General features: G+C 54.7%; 1 protein-coding gene across 1 annotated transcript in view; it reads left to right on the top strand.

Annotated features, from left to right (window-relative positions):
- arhgap39 (Rho GTPase activating protein 39) overlaps positions 1-18,338 on the top strand; it is a 19,751-nt gene extending 1,413 nt beyond the window's left edge. The window contains 23 exon segments of the mRNA XM_067230204.1: positions 1-160; positions 162-289; positions 6,045-6,111; positions 6,113-6,178; positions 6,181-6,705; positions 6,707-6,758; positions 6,761-6,943; positions 6,946-7,161; positions 7,164-7,274; positions 7,277-7,324; positions 7,327-7,349; positions 9,293-9,299; positions 9,302-9,376; positions 9,379-9,426; positions 9,429-9,454; positions 9,622-9,807; positions 10,232-10,426; positions 10,428-10,446; positions 13,128-13,201; positions 15,699-15,898; positions 16,175-16,266; positions 17,337-17,506; positions 18,129-18,338. Of these exon segments, the coding sequence (XP_067086305.1) occupies positions 1-160; positions 162-289; positions 6,045-6,111; positions 6,113-6,178; positions 6,181-6,705; positions 6,707-6,758; positions 6,761-6,943; positions 6,946-7,161; positions 7,164-7,274; positions 7,277-7,324; positions 7,327-7,349; positions 9,293-9,299; positions 9,302-9,376; positions 9,379-9,426; positions 9,429-9,454; positions 9,622-9,807; positions 10,232-10,426; positions 10,428-10,446; positions 13,128-13,201; positions 15,699-15,898; positions 16,175-16,266; positions 17,337-17,506; positions 18,129-18,323 (2,866 nt within the window). The 3' untranslated portion in view covers positions 18,324-18,338.
- The last annotated feature ends 77 nt before the right edge of the window (positions 18,339-18,415 follow it).

Genomic DNA, 18,415 nt, shown 5'->3' on the forward strand with positions numbered 1-18,415 from the left:
CACGTCGCGCTTCTACTACTACAACGCCTCCACGCAGCGCACCGTGTGGCACCGGCCGGCCGCCTGCGACATCATCCCCCTGGCCAAGCTGCAGACGCTCAAGCAGCACACCGACGCCGCCGCCGCCGCCGCGCCCCGCGGGGGGGGAGGAGGAGGAGGAGGGGGGGGGAAGGGCGTCGGCCGACAACAGCCCGGGGAGGAACAGCGGCGTGAGCAGGGAGGGGAGCACGTCGTCCTCGCTGGACCAGGAGCTGAGCGACAAGCAGGCCAGCCGGGAGGACACGGACAGGTGAGCGGACCAACACCTGACCTCTGACCCTGACCTCTGACCCTGACCTCTAACCCTGACCTCTAACCCTGACCTCTAACCCTGACCTCTAACCCCCCTCGACTCTAACCCTGACCTCTAATCCTGACCTCCATCCCTCGACTCTAACCCTGACCTCTAACCCCGACCTCAAACCCTGGCCTCCATCCTTCGACTCTAACCCTGACCTCTAACCCTGACCTCCATCCCTCGACTCTAACCCTGACCTCCATCCCTCGACTATAACCCTGACCTCTAACCCTGGCCTCCATCCCTCGACTCTAACCCTGGCCTCCATCCCTCGACTCTAACCCTGACCTCTAACCCCGACCTCAAACCCTGGCCTCCATCCTTCGACTCTAACCCTGACCTCTAACCCTGACCTACATCCCTCGACTCTAACCCTGAACTCCATCCCTCGACTATAACCCTGACCTCTAACCCTGGCCCCTCCATCCCTCGACTCTAACCCTGACCTCTAACCCTGGCCTCCATCCCTCGACTCTAACCCTGACCTCTAACCCTGGCCTCCATCCCTCGACTCTAACCCTGACCTCTAACCCTGGCCTCCATCCCTCGACTCTAACCCTGACCACAACCTGACCACTAACCTCCCTCAGTAACCACTCATGGTTGAGGGGTCGAACGCTGACGTTCAGACCACAGGTGGAGCGAAACACGGACCAAAAGAAAGGACAAGTCACTGACCACGACACGTCAAACACAACCATGCTAGGATGTCCAGTTCTGTCTCACTATATCTCTCTGTCCACCATTAAATCTGTCATCTCTCTCTCTCTATCTCTCTCTCTCTTTCTATACCTCTTTGTTTCTCCATTGTGCTCTTTTTCTCTCCCTCCCTCTCTCTCTCTCCCTCTCTCTCTCTCTCTCTCTCTCCTCTCTCTCTCTCTCTCTCTCTCTCTCTCTCTCTCTCTCTCTCTCTCTCTCTCTCTCTCTCTCCCAGCCTCTATCGATTGGACGATTTTCTCCACTCTGAATGGTTCTTTCACCTTCAGTGTTCCTCCTCCTCCTCTACTCATTCAGCCTCCCTCTCTCACCACCTCTCTCACCGTCTCTCACCACCCCTCGCTCGCTCCGTCTCTAACGAGTCTGTCTCTCGCTCATTAGCTGTAATCTGCTGCAGTTGGCTGTGATTGGTGGACATGGTTGGCTGGGGGTCGCAGTGTCCTGTACATGTGTTATCTGCTCCTCTCCCTGCCTGCGGCGACAAGAGGACACACACAGTCACACACACACACAGTCACACACACTTACACACTACACTTACCTAACACTGTCCCTTGTCAGTGATTCTAACCACATACAAGCGGTTAGATCAGGCTTTTATGTACGAATCACCCAGAGTGATTCGTACTGGCTTTATGTATTTCAGTGCTGGGAAATTCTTGATAGTCTCTAGTATTCTAAGGTTAAGTCATTTTGAGATATGTTGTCCTTTTTGGTCATGTCATGTTTTCGGGCTACGCCTTTTTTCTTCAGTCATGTGGAATTTGTAGCCTCCTAGGGTTCTGTCACATCGGAAAAAGGATTTACTTAAGTTCAGGGATTTGTTTTTTTTGGAAAATGTTAGTTGGTTCATGTTGGAAGCTTTGCAGTCATCTCTACTTCCGTCATGATGGAAGCTTTGGTCCTAGTGTAGCTCCGTGGGCTGATGGAAGTTGTAGTCCTAGTGTAGCTCTGTGGGCTGATGAAGCTGTAGTCCTAGTGTAGCTCCGTGGGCTGATGGAAGTTGTAGTCCTAGTGTAGACTGCATCACTCTCCAGACCATCAAGTGGACAGGACCTGCAGCTCCTCACAGCCCAGCCATCTCACAGATGGAGGGCGGCCGTTGACCTCAACACAGCTACGAACCCCCCCAGGAAGGCCAAGGATCCTATTTCGGAGGAGGAGAGGAGAGGAGAGAGAGAGAGAGAGAGAGAGAGAGAGAGAGGGAGAGGGAGAGGGGGAGGAGGGAGGGAGGGAGGGAGGGAGGGAGGGAGGGAGGGAGGGAGGGAGGGAGGGAGGGAGGGAGGGAGGGAGGGAGAGAGGGAGAGAGGGAGAGAGGGAGAGAGGGAGAGAGGGAGAGAGGGAGAGGGAGAGGGAGAGGGAGAGGGAGAGGGAGAGGGAGAGGGAGAGGGAGAGGGAGAGAACAGAGGAGAGGGAGATTTAAAGACTGGGCATCCTTGAGGTAGAAGAGACTGTCTTTCCTTGTTTCACCCCAGGTCCACTTCACCACCAGCTCCCTAAATCAGAGCTCCCTCCTTATTGATCCACAAGCCTGTGTGTGTGTGTGGTGTGTGTGTGTGTGTGTGTGTGTGTGTGTGTGTGTGTTTGTGTGTATGTGTGTGTGTGTGTGTGTGTGTGTGTGTGTGTGTGTGTGTGTGTGTGTGTGTGTGTGTGTGTGTGTGTGTGTGTGTGTGTAGAGTAGCAGAGTTCAGTTTGGAGTTATACAACAACTTTTGAAGGACGTTCATACTGATGAATAGTGTATTTGTGTCTGTAATAAACCATGCTGCTAGTGGGTGTATGTGTGTATGCATGAACCTTTGTGTGTGTGTGTGTGGTGGTGTCAGATCCATAATGCATATGAAGGAGGCCAGCTCTCACAGCCATCTGGAGCGCATGAGAGAGGCAGAGGAGTGACATGCCGCAGCTGTCAGACCAAGCTGCCCTCCTTCACCTGACACACACACAAGCAAGCTGCCCTCCTTCACCTGACACACACACAAGCAAGCTGCCCTCCTTCACCTGACACACACACAAGCAAGCTGCCCTCCTTCACCTGACACACACACAACCAAGCTGCCCTCCTTCACCTGACACACACACAAGAAAGCTGCCCTCCTTCACCTGACACACACACAACCAAGCTGCCCTCCTTCACCTGACACACACACAACCAAGCTGCCCTCCTTCACCTGACACACACACAACCAAGCTGCCCTCCTTCACCTGACACACACACAACCAAGCTGCCCTCCTTCACCTGACACACACACACACACAACCAGCCAGAGGGAGAGAGACAGAGGGATAGAGAGAGGTAGAGAGAGAGGTAGAGAGTCAGAGGAAGAGAAAGAGAGATGTAGAGAGTCAGAGGCAGGGAGAGAGAGAGAGAGGTAGGAGGGTAGAGGGTAGAGAGTCAGAGGAGAGAGAGAGGGAGAGAAATAGATAGATAGAGAGTCAGAGGGAGAGAGAGAGGTAAAGAGTCAGAGGAGAGAGAGAGAGAGGGAGCGAGAGAAATGGAGTTACGGACGAGATGACATGCTTGGCAGAATAGAAGATGGATCGAGAGATTTAGACTGTTAGTAGAGAGAGAAAGAGAGAGACAGAGAGAGAGAGACCGAGGAAGGGAGAAGCCGGGTGGAGGGAGAGATCCGATATGGACAGAATGTGTAAATTGATTTGAAGGTCGAATGGCCATGAATAATTTATAGGCAGGGAGAGGAGTCGAATGGCCATGAATAATTTATAGGCAGGAGAGGAGGAACAATGTTCACTTGTAGTAGGCTGCAGAGAGACAGCCAGAGGTGGAGATTTAAAGAAGTGGAGAGCGAGAGATGGAAGGGAAACCGACTGACGAGGTGAACTACAATGATGGTGGGGAGTAGGTAAGGCGGAGATAGAGAGGGAGAGAAGAGAGAGAGAGAGAAAGAGAGAGGGGGAGAGGGAGAGAGAGAGAGAGAGAGAGAGGGAGAGGGAGGGAGAGAAGAGAGAGAAAGAGAGAGGGAGAGAAAGAGAGAGAGGGAGAGGGAGGGAGGGAGAGAGAGAGAGCGAGAGAGAGAGAGAGAGAGAGAGAGAGAGAGAGAGAGAGTGGGTTGTAGCACTGGCGCTGGAACACATTGTGGTCCAAACCTACAGAGCCCTGTAATGGTGTATGCCTACCCTGTCATTACAGACGCACCACTCACACACACACATTAGCGTACACACACTCTCACACACACACGTTAGCATACACACACGTTCACACGCACCCAGACGAATACACACATGAATGTACACACTGTCACACACAACCCAGACACATACAGGACTGACGCACAAACATACCATAGACACACAAACACACATGCCCATATTGGCCTCTCTTGTATGCAGCCCTGTCTTGGGAATCAAGGCATGGAACCATCGGAAGCCAAGGATGGCCAATGCTGGAATCGATTTCACACCTCATTCTTTCTCCCCCTCTCTCTCCCTCTCTCTCCACACACACACACTCTTTCTCTCCCACTCTCATCCTGTATTTGTCTCACACACCTCCCTCCATTACTTGGCCGCTTCACATACAGACTCTCAAAAGGGCTCTCATAGCTCGTATGAAAACAACCAGCGAATCTACATCCTGTCCCGATTCTGCGGGAAGAGCAGAGGACGACCACCAAATCTCTTTTGCCGTAGATGAACCTCCCAGCTTTTCAAATAGGATAAGGCAGAATCCCATTACTCTGTCTTACCCCTTACCCCTAGCCCTTAGTTTACCCTAGCCCTTAGCCCTCGAAACTGAGGGTAAGGGCTACATAGCCCTATGAAAATGAGACACCACTTGGTTACGGTTACGAATATCGATGTCTCCAAAGCAAGTAGTGTTATGCACTGATATCAAACGTAATTCGCTGCTGATGGAGTTTAGTTAAAACTGTAGACATGCATGGAGTCCATTCAAGGCTAATCAGAGAAATGCGGTACTGTTGTGCAAATCAGCAATGTAACGTTAGCGTAGCAAACTAGCGATTTTTTAAAACTTTTCGATTAAGACATGGTTGCAAATACATATGTACGGGACTGTGTAGATCACTAAACAAGACTGTCACCATTTTTTTAATCAATTATTTAAGCCGAAAATATTACATTTATGGGACTCTGGCTGATCTGGCCGCCATTGTTGCAGTAGCGCAGTATTCACATACCTCTAGGTTTCAAGTAAGCTCCCGAAAAAACTTGGTTTTAAGGGGTGTATACCCCTTTGTTTAGCCCTACCACTCGATCAAAAAGAGTATTGGGAAACCACGTACTCTCAAAGGAATGCGCAAAACTAAGGGCTAGGGGTAAGGGGTAGGGGTAAGACAGATATTATTATTAGTATTGGGATTCGGCCTAGAGACCTGCCTGGAGACTCACTGTACTAAACTGATATTATGATAGGGTGAGATATGAAATCATAAACTTGATTAAACGGGTGTCTTTTATGGCGGTAGGTGCTGTTTATTGCCAGAAAGATCCCATTCAGTAGCACCGAAGTGTTCTTAATAAGGAGCTGTAAACAGAACGTGTTGTTAAAAGAACTGCCTTTGGGATGCTAGAAGTTTAAAAGCGATGAATTGGGTCTCGTTCCTGTAATTGCTGCTGTTGCCTATGGAGCCTGGCCCTGTCTCTGCCTGCCCCAGACTGGCTTTCCCTGGGGTCAGCAGTCCTTCTGGACTCCAAATTATCACACACTCTATATCACACGATCAAACACACACTTGGCACCTCTTTATCACTGTCCCCTGTGCCACAAAGTATACTGTAATTAACTTTCCCGCTTTCTCTCTCTCCCTCTATCTCTCTCCCTCTATCTCTCTCCCTCTATCTCTCTCCCTCCCCCTCTTCTCCCTGCTTCTCCCTCCCTCTCTCTCTTTCTCACTTGATCTCTCCTCCCTCTCCCTCCTCTCCCTTCCTCTATCTCTCTCTCTATCCCTCCCTCTCTCTCTCTTTCCTCTCTCTCCCTCTCTCTCTCTTCCTCTCACGCTCTCAGGACCTCTCCGTTTCGATGGAACACCGGCACCAAGGAGCGCATGCTCATCAAGGTGACGGACCGCGAGCCCCAGCTTCCTGTCCCACCAGGGGAACGGCTACTCCCCCTGCGACCCCCCGACCCCGGCCGTCCCCTCGGGGGGGGCACGGCCCCCCGGGCGCGGCGCTCCTCCGGTGGCGGCGGTGCGTCCGAGCCCGACGGCTCCCCCGCCCTGTACGCGGAGCGCCGCCAGTCGCCCTTCCTCAAGCGGGCGGAGCTGGGCGGCACGGGCACCCACCGCCGCTCCTCGGGCGACTCGCAGCCCCCGTCGCCCCGCTACGCCTACGAGCCCCCCCTGTACGAGGAGCCCCCCTCGGAGTGCCAGCCGCCGCCGCCCCCCATCTACGAGGAGCCGCCCACCGACCTCCGCGGCCACGCCGACGCCTCCGCCCCGTACGGCACGGGCAAGTCGCCCGCCCGCAAGCCCTACCACTCGCCCAAGCAGAGCCACTCCCCCTACGGCCAGCTGGTGCTCACCCGGCAGAAGTGTCCGGAAAAGACCCAGAGCCTCGAGTACAGCCCCGCCGGGAAGGAGTACGTCAAACAGCTGGTCTACGTGGAGCAGTCCTCCTCCAGCCCGCGCTTCAAGACGGCCGACCGCCTGCTCCGCTACGGCGCCTCCCCCGGGCGGCTACGGGGGCTCGTACGGCGGCTCGTACACCCTGCAGCACAGCCAGTCCTCATCCGGGACCCGCGGCTGCTGCTGGACTACGGCGGCGAGGGGGGCGAGGGAGGCCAGAGGCTGCTGTACGAGGACAGCATGTCCTGGAGCTCCAGCCAGCATCACTCGCTCTCCTCCTCCGGCGCCGGCGGCTTCTCCTCCTCCCCCGGGGGGAACCGCAAGCGCAAGAGCCGCAAGCCTCGCTGCCCCCGGAGCTGGGGCGCGGCGGCGGGGAGGGCGGGGAGCGCGAGGGCAGCGGGACGCTGTCGGAGGCGGTGGCGGCGCAGGCGAGGCTGGCGTGGGAGGCGCAGCAGGTGATGAAGCAGAGGAGCAGCTGGGATTCGGGGCAGGGCGGGGGCGGAGGCGCCGGGGTCCTGGGAAGCGGGGGCTCCAAGGACGGCTACGAGAGCGACGGGGCATGCCCCTGCCCCTGCCCGGCCCGGTGGTGAGGGCATTTAGCGAGGACGAGGCGCTGGCCCAGAGCGACGGCCACCACTGGAAGAGGAGCACTTTCGACCGGCTGGGCTTCCCCACGCCCTGCTGGAGAAGAGCCTCTCCGTCCAGACCAACCTGGCCTCACCGAGCCGTACCTCCACCCCTCGCAGGTACACACACACATACAGGGAGTCAGGTGGCTGAGCGGTTAAGGAAGCGGGCTAGTAATCAGAAGGTTGCCGGTTCGATTCCCGGCCGTGCAAAATGACGTTGTGTCCTTGGGCAAGGCACTTCACCCTACTTGCCTCGGGGGTATGTCCCTGTACTTACTGTAAGTCGCTCTGGATAGGAGCGTCTGCTAAATGACTAAAATGTAAAAAATGTAAATATAGGAGACACTTGGCTCTACAACACGCAGCCAGGTTTTGGTTCATATTCTCTCGCTCACAGACACGCCCAAGCATGCGGTCATGAATTTTTCATGTCGTGCAGAGAATTCTTTTAAGAGCTGGAGCCGGGAAGGAGGTCCTGATATTGGCTTATGTAATATCCATGCCGCCATTACCCAGAGCCGCTCTCTCTGAACAAGACAGGGATCAGACCAGGCCCTTCGCGCACACACACACACACCCATACCAACACACACACGCGTACACTCCAAAACACATGCACAGAAACGGACACACACACACACCCCTCGCACACACACACACACACAAACGTCCACCCCCGCAGCCAAACGCGGGCTCTCCCCGGCCCCTGGTGCGTGGGGGCCCACTGGTGCGTGGGGGCCCCCCAGTGTGCAGTAGCGATGTGAGAGACCAGACAGCAGGCCCTGATTCTGGGTGTGAAGACAGTCTGGAGCCCTGCCACACTTAAAGGGGGACTGGCTCAGAATTAGAGGCCAATTTCCTCCTCACCTCATCCCTCCAGTTCCCTCCCTCCCTCTCACACACTCCTTTGTTCGCCCGATGATAGCTTTCCGTCGACGGCTGTTAAAAGCGAGGTGAAAACGTCCTGGAGTTGCAGCGATCGGGGGCCCTGTCTAAAGGCTTCAGCCCAAGTGAGGGGCTGTGGAGAGGGGCGTCCAGGCAGGGATGGGGGCAGTGGGAGGGCGAGGGAGGGCAGGAGGTGCACCCTCTCTCTCTCTCTCTCTCTCTTTGTCTCCCTTCCTCTCTCTCCCTTCCTCTCCGTCTCTCTTCTGGATCAGGTGGTTTTTGTGATAGGAAGGGCGCACAGAGAGATCTCCTCTGTCAGGTCCGATGCCCCTTGCCCCCTTCCTAGCGCCCAACCAGTCAGCTTCTTTAAACCCCGCCCCTGGTCCCTGCTGGCCAGGTGCACTGTGGGTAATTGCTGGGGGATACTGGCACCTTCACCGGAGTGTGAGCACACATTAACATCAAATATGAGAGTTTAGGTGATCGTTAAGGTGCAACCAGACACTGCTGAATTCTCACCTAAACTCTAATATTGAATATGCAGTAGAATATGAGAGGATAGAGGGGGTCGTTCTCCACCTCTCACCCCGACACTTTTTCTGTGGGTGGAGAACCCTGAAGACGTTTCTGCAGGAGAGATTTGTCAGGCTAATTATCTCTCTCTCTCACTCCAGACCGAGACAGTTTTGTCTCTTTTATTCACCCCCTGTCCTCTTTAATTATGATTGTGCTACAACAGAACAAAGCAATGTTAATCAACCCCTCCCCCTCCTCTCTCTGCCTCTCTCTCTCTCTCCCTCTGTCTCCCTCTCCTGCTGTTTCTTCTCCCCCCACTCTCTCTCTCCTTCCCTTTCCACTTCCTCTCTCCCTTCCTCTCCTACTCTCTGTCATTCTCTTTATTTCCCCTCGCTCTCCCTCCCGTCCAATCCCTCTCTCTCCCTCCCTTCCTTCCCCACTCTCTTTCTCCATCTCCCTCTCGCTATCTGTCTCGCCCCCCTGCTCTCTCCCTCCCTCCCTCCCTCCCTCCCTCCCTCCCTCCCTCCCTCCCTCCCTCCCTCCCTCCCTCCCTCCCTCCCTCCCTCCCCTCCCTCCCTCCCTCCCCTCCCTCCCTCCCTCCCTCCCCTCCCTCCCTCCCTCCCTCCCTCCCTCCCTCGGGGTCTCCCCCCTCCTCCCAGTCGGAGGACCTGGTGCGTGTGCCCAGTTTGAGGCGAGCAGGAACGCCCGCAACATGATGCCCAGCGCCAGCTGCGGTGTCTTCCCGAGTTCACGCTGCGCAAGCCGTCCTCGGAGACCGACATCGAGAACTGGGCTTCAAGCACTTCAACAAACACACTCAGGTAGCTACGGCAACTCCTCTCTCTCTCTCTCTCTCTCTCTCTCTCTCTCTCTCTCTCTGTCTCTCTCTCTCTCTCTCTCCCAACCCTCCCCCCCCCCCACACACACACACACAAGAGGCGGAAGCCGAATGATCCCCACAACACCCTCCCTCTCCGGTCCCCACCAGGGCCTGTTCCGGAGGAAGGTGTCCATCGCCAACATGCTGGCGTGGAGCAGCGAGCCCATCAAGAAGCCCATGATCGTGACGTCTGACCGCATGGTGAAGAAGGAGGCGGTGGAGATCTTCAAGCTGGTGCAGACCTACATGGGGGACCGGCGCTCCAAGATCCACCCCCTCACCGTGGCCCTGGAGGTGGGGACCGCGCGCTCTCTCTGACTCTCTCTGACTCTCTCTCTCTGACTCTGTCTCTCTCTGACTCTCTCTCTCTCTCTGACTCTCTCTCTCTCTCTCTGACTCTCTCTCTCTGACTCTCTCTCTCTGACTCTCTCTGTCTCCAACTCTCTTTGACTCTATTTTTCTCTCTGTGACTCTCCCTCTCTCTCTCTGACTGTCTCTCTCCTTGTCTCTTTCTCGATCTCTCCCTGACATTTCTCTTCTCTCTCCGCTTCACGTCCTCTATTTCATTTCCCGCGTGCTCCTTTTCAAAACCAGTCACTTGGAAACAATCCGCTGAGTCCTGTTCTCCCCCCCCCCCACCCCCCCGTGTGTGCGTATCCGTGTGTGTGTGTGTGCGTATCCGTGCGTGCGTGTGTATCCGTGTGTGTGCACGCGGCAGGTGGCGGTGCGCGGCTGGAGCAGCCAGGGCCTGCGTGACGAGCTCTACATCCAGCTGTGCCGTCAGACCACGGAGAACTTCCGCTACGACAGCCTGGAGCGCGGCTGGGAGCTCATGGCCGTGTGCCTGGCCTTCTTCCCCCCCACGCCCCGCTTCCACTCCTACCTGGAGGGCTACATCTACAGGCACATGGACCCCCCTCAACGACACCAAGGGTACCCTCGCGCTCTTCTTCTGTTGTTTTGGGGGGTTGGGGTCGGAACGACTTCAATCGACTGACTCGAGCTGAAAAGCGGTTGTGACAATTGGCAGCTTGTTTTGGAGGTTTGTTTGTGGTGTGTGTGTGTGTGTGATTGGGGCTTGTTGCCGTCCTACCCCGCTGAGGTAACAAGCCTGTCAGAGTGGCCGCGTCTGAGCTTCCAGGGCCTCCCGTTCCTCTAGATAAACACGCCTCTTCAGTCCTGCCTCGCCGGACCTGTGAAGATGAACATTGCGGGGGACTGCACAGCAATTTGGACTCATCTAGTCATTTCATCTCTGTCTTGTCTGCCGACAGTGGGTTTGAGTGTAAGCGGAGGGTGTGTGTGCGTGTGTACAAACTGTTAGAATAGTAACATTCCGACCACAACACACACACACACACACGGTACACACTCGCACATTCTGCTATACGGATAGCCAAGATTCTCCATCTGATCATATATACCGACCCAACACACACACACACACGTACACTTACACACACACACATTCCGCCATACAAATACTCAAGATTCTCCAGCACAACACTTGAGCCAACACACACACACATTCCAGGTGCTGGCTGCTCTCCCTGTGTCTGCAGCAGGGACACTGTCTCCTCCCCCTCTTCCTCCCCCTCTTCCTCCCCCTCTTCCTCCCCTTCCTCCCCCTCTTCCTCCTCCTCCTCCTCATCTTCATCACTCGGAGCCACCCCCGTCTCTCACTGTGCCTGGCCTGTGTGGGTCACCACCACTACCTTTGCTCAGTCTCACTGTGCCCAATATGTGTGTGTGTGTGTGTGAGGACCGTATGATAGCATTGTACTTTGGGCTCACCACTCCAGTGGCTATTTCCTGTGTTTTCATGAAGAATCACTCTGACATGAAGACGGGTCCTGCCTCTAATGTAGTGAGAGGTTTGGTCTGCGTGACAGATCTAGATGATGACAGATCTAGATGTTGTTGTCTGTCTGTCAGGCTCTCCTCCACTCCACAGTCACTCAGTCTGACCCATATACCAGCAGCTGTCTCTAGTCTGCAGCCCAGAGGGGGAATGTAGTCTGAGACTGGGCTGGGCTACACTGTCTGGACTGGGGCTGGGGCTGGGCTACACTGTCTGGACTGGGGCTGGGGCTGGGCTACACTGTCTGGACTGGGGCTGGGGCTGGGCTACACTGTCTGGACTGGGGCTGGGCTACACTGTCTGGACTGGGGCTGGGGCTGGGCTACACTGTCTGGACTGGGGCTGGGGCTGGGCTACACTGTCTGGACTGGGGCTGGGGCTGGGCTACACTGTCTGGACTGGGGCTGGGGCTGAGGCTGAGGCCAGTTGTGTTGAATTTCCTGTCAGTTCATGAGGCCTTGGGCACTATTTTAACGATCAGAAACGCAAGCATCAAACGCAAAGCGCAAGTAACTTTGTGGGCGGGACTCCGATGTGGTTGCTATTTTGCCGGCGGGATAAATGACTTTGCGCCTGGCGCAAATCTGAAATGGGTTGGTCCGAAGTAGCTACATTACTAATGGGTGTGGTTTGGGCGTAACGTGCAATAAACCAATCAGAGCGTCATCTCACATTCCCTTTAAGAGCAGCGCTTGTTCCATGGCGGATTGCTATTATAACGGCAGATTTGCCTGGCGCATGCCAGGAGCGGTTCACAGCCGAGGAGACCGACGTTCTAGTCAGGGCCGTAACGGATAGAGAACTGACATTGTATGGGAAAGGCAGAGCAGTTTTCTCATTGCACAAAATTTCCCGCTCATGCTGCTCATTCAAATTCTTATTCTTATTTTTATATATATTTCATGTTTTAAATTGTTATATTTTTTACTTGTTTAGTTCTTAGAATTAGTTTAACTATTGTACTTTTTTACTTAATTTAAGACCCGTATATCTTTATTGTTTGCACCTTCCTGCCACAGTAAATTCCGTGTTTGTGTAACATAGGCTACATGGCGAATAAACCAAATTCTGATTCTGATGGAGATGGGAGAAGAAACCCACCCAAATTAGCTTCGGTTAAGGCGTGGGAGGAAATTGCCACAATTGTTACAAATCAAGTTCACATAAATAGAGATTTCTCATGAAAATCTTTTTATAATCGTTGAAGAAATGTAACACGCCATAAATCAAAACAATGTAACGTAGCTTCGCAGAAAGAAGACCCTGGCCTCGCCAGCAGTGCACAGGGACCAAGCTTGCGCCCTTAAAATAGCATCTAAATAACTCGCCATTGACTTTAGACTACGTTTTTCCTGGTCAGTAGCGGAATTGTTTTTCTGAAACTGCAAAATAGCACCAGGGAACGTTTGCGCCGGAACACGCCTCCTTTTTTCGCTGAACCGCCCCCGGGAGCGCAAAGTAATTCCCTAATTACCGACGTGCGTCTGTGGAGGGAAAAGTCCGCTTTGCGTCGAGTGCAAACTAGGAATGATACTTGCGTCGTTGACAAAGTCAATTGCGCTGGGTGCAAGATAGGGCCCCTTGACTCTCAGTACCTAGGATACTGTGTGTGAGTTTGTCAGATGCGTGTCTCTCTATGCACTGACTCTGCTTGTGCTTTCATTGACGACTGTTGGAAATCGATCAATCCTAATCCTAAAAATACTATATATTTGTAAATGTATAACTGTGTGTGTGTGTGTGCTTCTTCCAGGAGTGGCCATCAGCAGTTATGCCAAATACTGCTACAGGAAATTACAGAAGGCTGCTTTAACCGGAGCTAAGAAGGTATGCCCTCCATTTCCTCTGGGTGATTATCTCTAACCCTGTGTGTGTGTGTGTGTCTGCACCGGCCATTTGTATGTGTATTTGTAACGTGTGTTTACGGCAGCCATGCCATTCCAACACACTAACTCGCGCCAGACCATTTGTAGCCGCGCTGTACGGGCTTCCTCCAGGGTTAGCGTTAGCCCTGCAGGGAGAACCGCATCCCGACATGCCCAGGATGAGAGTCTTCAACGGGGCTCTGTGCGCTAGCGCTACCCCCCCGCCCCCCAAGACCCCACTCAGCAGCTTAATTAACGACCCCGCTCACGCTGCTCTGCCCCTGATTAAGAATTCCATATCAGGAGGCTGAGCCCGGGGGATTGGAGTTGGAGAAGAGAGATGGGGATGGGATTGGAGGGAGAGGAGGGGAGGGATGGGATTGGAGGGAGAGGAGGGGAGGGATGGGAGGGAGAGGAGGGGAGGGATGGGATTGGAGGGAGAGGAGGGATGGGATTGGAGGGAGAGGAGTCGAGGGATGGGATTGGAGGGAGAGGAGGGGAGGGATGGGATTGGAGGGAGAGGAGGGATGGGATTGGAGGGAGAGGAGTCGAGGGATGGGATTGGAGGGAGAGGAGGGGAGGGATGGGATTGGAGGGGGACGTCGTGGGGACAAACGCAATGCCTCCGCCCTCATCCTCTATCTAGACACTGTAACACAAAACCCCAGTCCCCCTCATCTCTGCCCCCCCCCCCTCCCCGCCGTCGCCCCCCCGAAACACACACACGCACGCATGCAACCTTTGAGTTAGTGAGGTAGAATGGGGCCAGTGTGTGTGTTGGTAGATGAATGAGTAGATGGGCTAAAGCCTCATTAGTGATCTTCTGCTTCTGGGCTTCATGTGACTTCCTGACTGCCTGTGTTTTGGTGTTTCCATTTCAGTCGCTTTTTTATTTATTTATCATTTCCCCCCGCAGCTGTGTGTGTGTTTGTGTGTGTGTACGAGTGTGTGTTTGTGTGTGTGTACGAGTGTGTGTTTGTGTGTGTGTACGAGTGTGTGTTTGTCTTAACTGAATGATTGTTTCAGCCAGCCTGCTCATAATGCAGCTTTATTATTAATGTAAATGTCTGCTGTTGGGACTCCTGCTGAGAGTGCTGGGGTGGGTCCATTCATCTAGCAGGAGTTTACACACACACACACACACACACACACACTATCGCTCTCTGTCTTTGTGTCTCTCTCTCTTCCTCCATCCCTCTCTCCCTCATATTGATTCCTAAACCAGTCCTCCAATTAAAGGGGGCCTTTAGGCAGATGTGTCTAGTTCCCCCTCTGTGTTTTCAGACGGGATCACATGACACAGTAGCCGCCATGGGGGGGGGGGGGCGCGGGGTTGGGGGTGCTTCCATGCTGGGTGTCATGGAAACAGCCTCCAGGAGTACATTCCACTGTTCATTTATCCTCCCCGTGACCTAAAAATACACTCCAACAACCCTAACCCGTGCGTCAGCCTGTCGATACCCTCTCATCGTCCTGGTTTCACCCGATCCGGCGCAGTCGTGCAGGTTCCGGACCCGTCCGTGGCCGTCGTGCGGCTGTGACGCCAGCCCGGCGCTACGGTGTTAGCCCACAGCCAAGTGAGGAATCCTCCGGGTGTGACTCATTGCCGTTTGGCCTTTTCTAAGTGCCCCCGGTGACCTCTCTCTTTGTCCTCGTCCAGCCCGGATTTCTAAAGACATTGGCATTGCACAGCCGTGCTACTGTAGCACAGCGCTCGCGGGCTGCTGCGGGATATGTGTCAGGGGTCTGGAGGGGGGGTGAGAGGGCGAGGGGGGGGGGGGGGGGGGGAGGGCGGGGCTCTGCAAAGCCACGATGCTCTCCGCGGCGATTTCCCCACCACGCGACAGCAGCAGGCCGTCATTCCCTCTCCCCGCCACCAGAGGGCGCCAACTTGCCACGCTGAGCTCACCTCTTTGAGGGCCCGGAGGAACGGAGGCAGGAATAGGGAAGGGAGCAAGAAACAGGGACGGGAGGGGGGGAAGGGGAGGGGGGAGGTGGGGGGAGAGGGGAACATAGCGATAGAGAGGTGTGGAGGAGGGTGGGAGGGATAGGACGAGCTGGTGACAAGCAGGGGGATGGATGGGTGGAGGGTTCGTGTCGGGGCGGTGCGTGGAGCCTGTGTCCGTGTCTGCCGTCGCCCCAGTGCTGCTTGTGCCCCCGTCTCCCGCGGCGACGCCAGCCTGCGCTAGCGGGCACGGGCGGTTGGCAGAGCGTGTGCGAAACGTGTGGCGTGTGCCAGGATCTCCGCAGGGTGGTAATAGAGGCAGTTTGTCACTTGGTGGACCCGCACACACACACACTCCACAACCTTAACCCAGAGGCAGGGCATTTGACTGGGATTAACCCCTTGAAAACCTTTGGGGGAGATGGATTGTTGGTGTGTCTGCCCCCGCACACTCACCACAATGTCCATGTGTGTGTGTGTGTGTGTGTGTGTGTGTGTGTGTGTGTGTGTGCAGGGTCTCCAGAAGCCCTGCCTGGAGGAGATCAAGCACGCCAGGAACGCCATCTTCAGCCCCTCCATGTTCGGCTCCTCCCTGGAGGAAGTGATGTCGCTGCAGAAGGAGCGCTACCCAGACCGGCAGCTGCCCTGGGTGCAGACCCGCCTGTCGGAGGAGGTGCTGGGCCTCAACGGGGACCAGACGGAGGGCATCTTCAGGTCAGACTGGGTGGAGGGGGAGAGAGGGCCTAGGTTAGGTTATAGAGGGGGGGAGGATCTCATCCCTTTATCTCTCCACCTGTGAGCTGTGTGTGTGTGTGAGGGGTGTGTGTGTGTATGTCAGGGGTGTGTGTGTGTGTGTGTATGTGAGGGGTGTGCGTGTGTATGTGAGGGGTGTGTTTGTATGTGTATGTCAGGGGTGTGTGTGTGTATGTGAGGGGTGTGTGTGTGTGACAGTCTTCCTCACACCTCCCCTTTGACCTTTGACCTCCCCAGGGTTCCCGGCGACATCGACGAGGTCAACGCCCTCAAGCTCCAGGTGGACCAATGGAAAATCCCCACCGGACTGGAGGACCCACACATCCCAGGTAGCCCTCTCTCTCTCTCTCTCTCTCTCTCTCTCTCTCTCTCTCTCTCTCTCTCTCTCTCTCTCTCTCTCTCTCTCTCTCTCTCTCTCTCTCTCACACACACACACAGTCTTCAGCATCAGCAGACACCAAGCTGTCAGTGTGTGTGTGGCTCATCAGCTTCAAGCTCCAGGCCCTCTGCAGTGCTCTACTTCTCTCTGTATAATTAGCCCTTCCACCCAAAGCATGCTGGGAGATGCCGCCGCTGGTCACATGACTCTGCAGGCCTTTCTCGATACCCTCCCACCCCCCTCTTAGATAATAATAAAACCACTCTTAAATAATAATAATAGAACCACTCTTAAATAATAATAATAGAACCACCATTTTAAAAGAAAGGGGGGAAAAAATGGTCTCTCCTTGAAGGGAGATCCAGTGAGAGAGCGTCATTTCCAGCGTCCGCAGGGTCATCGCTCAAAGCTGCGCCGTGTCGTGTTCCTTGTGAGAGTGTATGTGTGCGTGGCTTCCCGTGTCCCTTATGATCGGTCGTCCTTTAGACGACGCCAGAGGAGTGATGATGGCGACTGTGGCCTTGGAGGCTGGAGGAGGCTGTGTGTCTGACCACCGGACTGTATCTGGCTCTTGATTGGACGGTCTGCTCAATGATCAAATACTGAGGACCAATGCAGTAGCACGCTGTATTGGCGGTTAACAGTACCCTAGAAACAGCTGTCTGACTCTTTCCTTTTCTCTCTGTCTCTCTTCTTTTGTCTGTCTTGGCTTTGCTCTGTCTCTCTCTCTTTCTCTCTCTCTCTGTGTCTTTCTCCACTATCTCTCTTTCTCTTTGTTTGTCTCTCCCTCTCGCTGTCTCTCCCTCTCTCTCTCTGTCTCCCTCTATCTCTCTTTCTCTTTGTCTCTCTCTCTCTGTCTCCCTCTCTCTCCCTCTATCTCTCTTTCTCTTTGTCTCTCTCTCTGTGTCTCCCTCTCTCTCTCTCTCTCCCTCTATCTCTCTTTCTCTTTGTCTCTCTCTCTCGGTCTTTTTCTCTCTGTCTCTGTCTTTCTGTGTCTCTCTCCCTCCCTCTCTCTCTCAGCGTCTCTCCTGAAGCTGTGGTACCGGGAGCTGGAGGAGCCTCTGATCCCTCATGAGTTCTACGAGGAGTGCATCACCCACTACGACAGCCCCGAGGCCGCGGTCAACGTGGTGCTGGGCCTGCCTCACATCAACAAGCTGGTTCTGTGTTACCTCATCCGCTTCCTCCAGGTACACACACACACACACACACACACACACACACACACACACACTGGGCCTGCCTCACATCAACAAGCTGGTTCTGTGTTACCTCATCCGCTTCCTCCAGGTACACACACACACACACACACACACAGGTCAGCTGGTGAACACACGCACACAAATGCACGTGTCAAATGGAACACCCCCACAATGTGTGGGAGAAAGCCGATACCTCATGTTACGTCAGCATGGTGCCACTGCCCTGAATATCGAAGATTATGATGACGCAGTGTGTGTGTGAAGTGTGCATCATTTGCAAACAGTGGTACATGATTTGCAACGCAAATTGGCCCATAGGTAAGTTACAGTACTGGCATGGTTCTCTATCAACTGACACATTCTTATTTGGTGAGCACTGATCTATCTCTTGATCTTTTGGAATGTTGATCTGTCTGCAGCAAAAGGGTTTGAATATGTCTCTCGACAGTGTGCTTTTCAACTTGTCTTTGTCTCACTCTGTTTCCCTGTCCACATATCCTGTCCCTACCCTCTACCCCCCCCCCCCCCACACACACACACACACCCTAACCCTCTACCCCAACCTCCACACCCCACTGCTACCCCCCCGCCCTCCCCCTCCACCCCCCAGGTGTTTGCCCAGCCTGCCAACGTGGTGATCACCAAGATGGACGTGAACAACCTGGCCATGGTCATGGCCCCCAACTGCCTGCGCTGCCAGTCGGACGACCCCCGGATCATATTCGAGAACACGCGCAAGGAGATGTCCTTCATCCGCGTGCTCATCCAGCGCCTGGACACCAGCTTCATGGACGGAATGCTATAGCACCGCCGAGCACACACACACACCACAGTCCCCGTACGCTCCCTCCCCGTACATCCCACCCCTCCCCCTGCCCCGCCCGCGAAAGGGAATCG

Source organism: Osmerus mordax, chromosome 27 (genome assembly GCF_038355195.1).
Source record: "Osmerus mordax isolate fOsmMor3 chromosome 27, fOsmMor3.pri, whole genome shotgun sequence".
NCBI lineage: Eukaryota > Metazoa > Chordata > Actinopteri > Osmeriformes > Osmeridae > Osmerus > Osmerus mordax.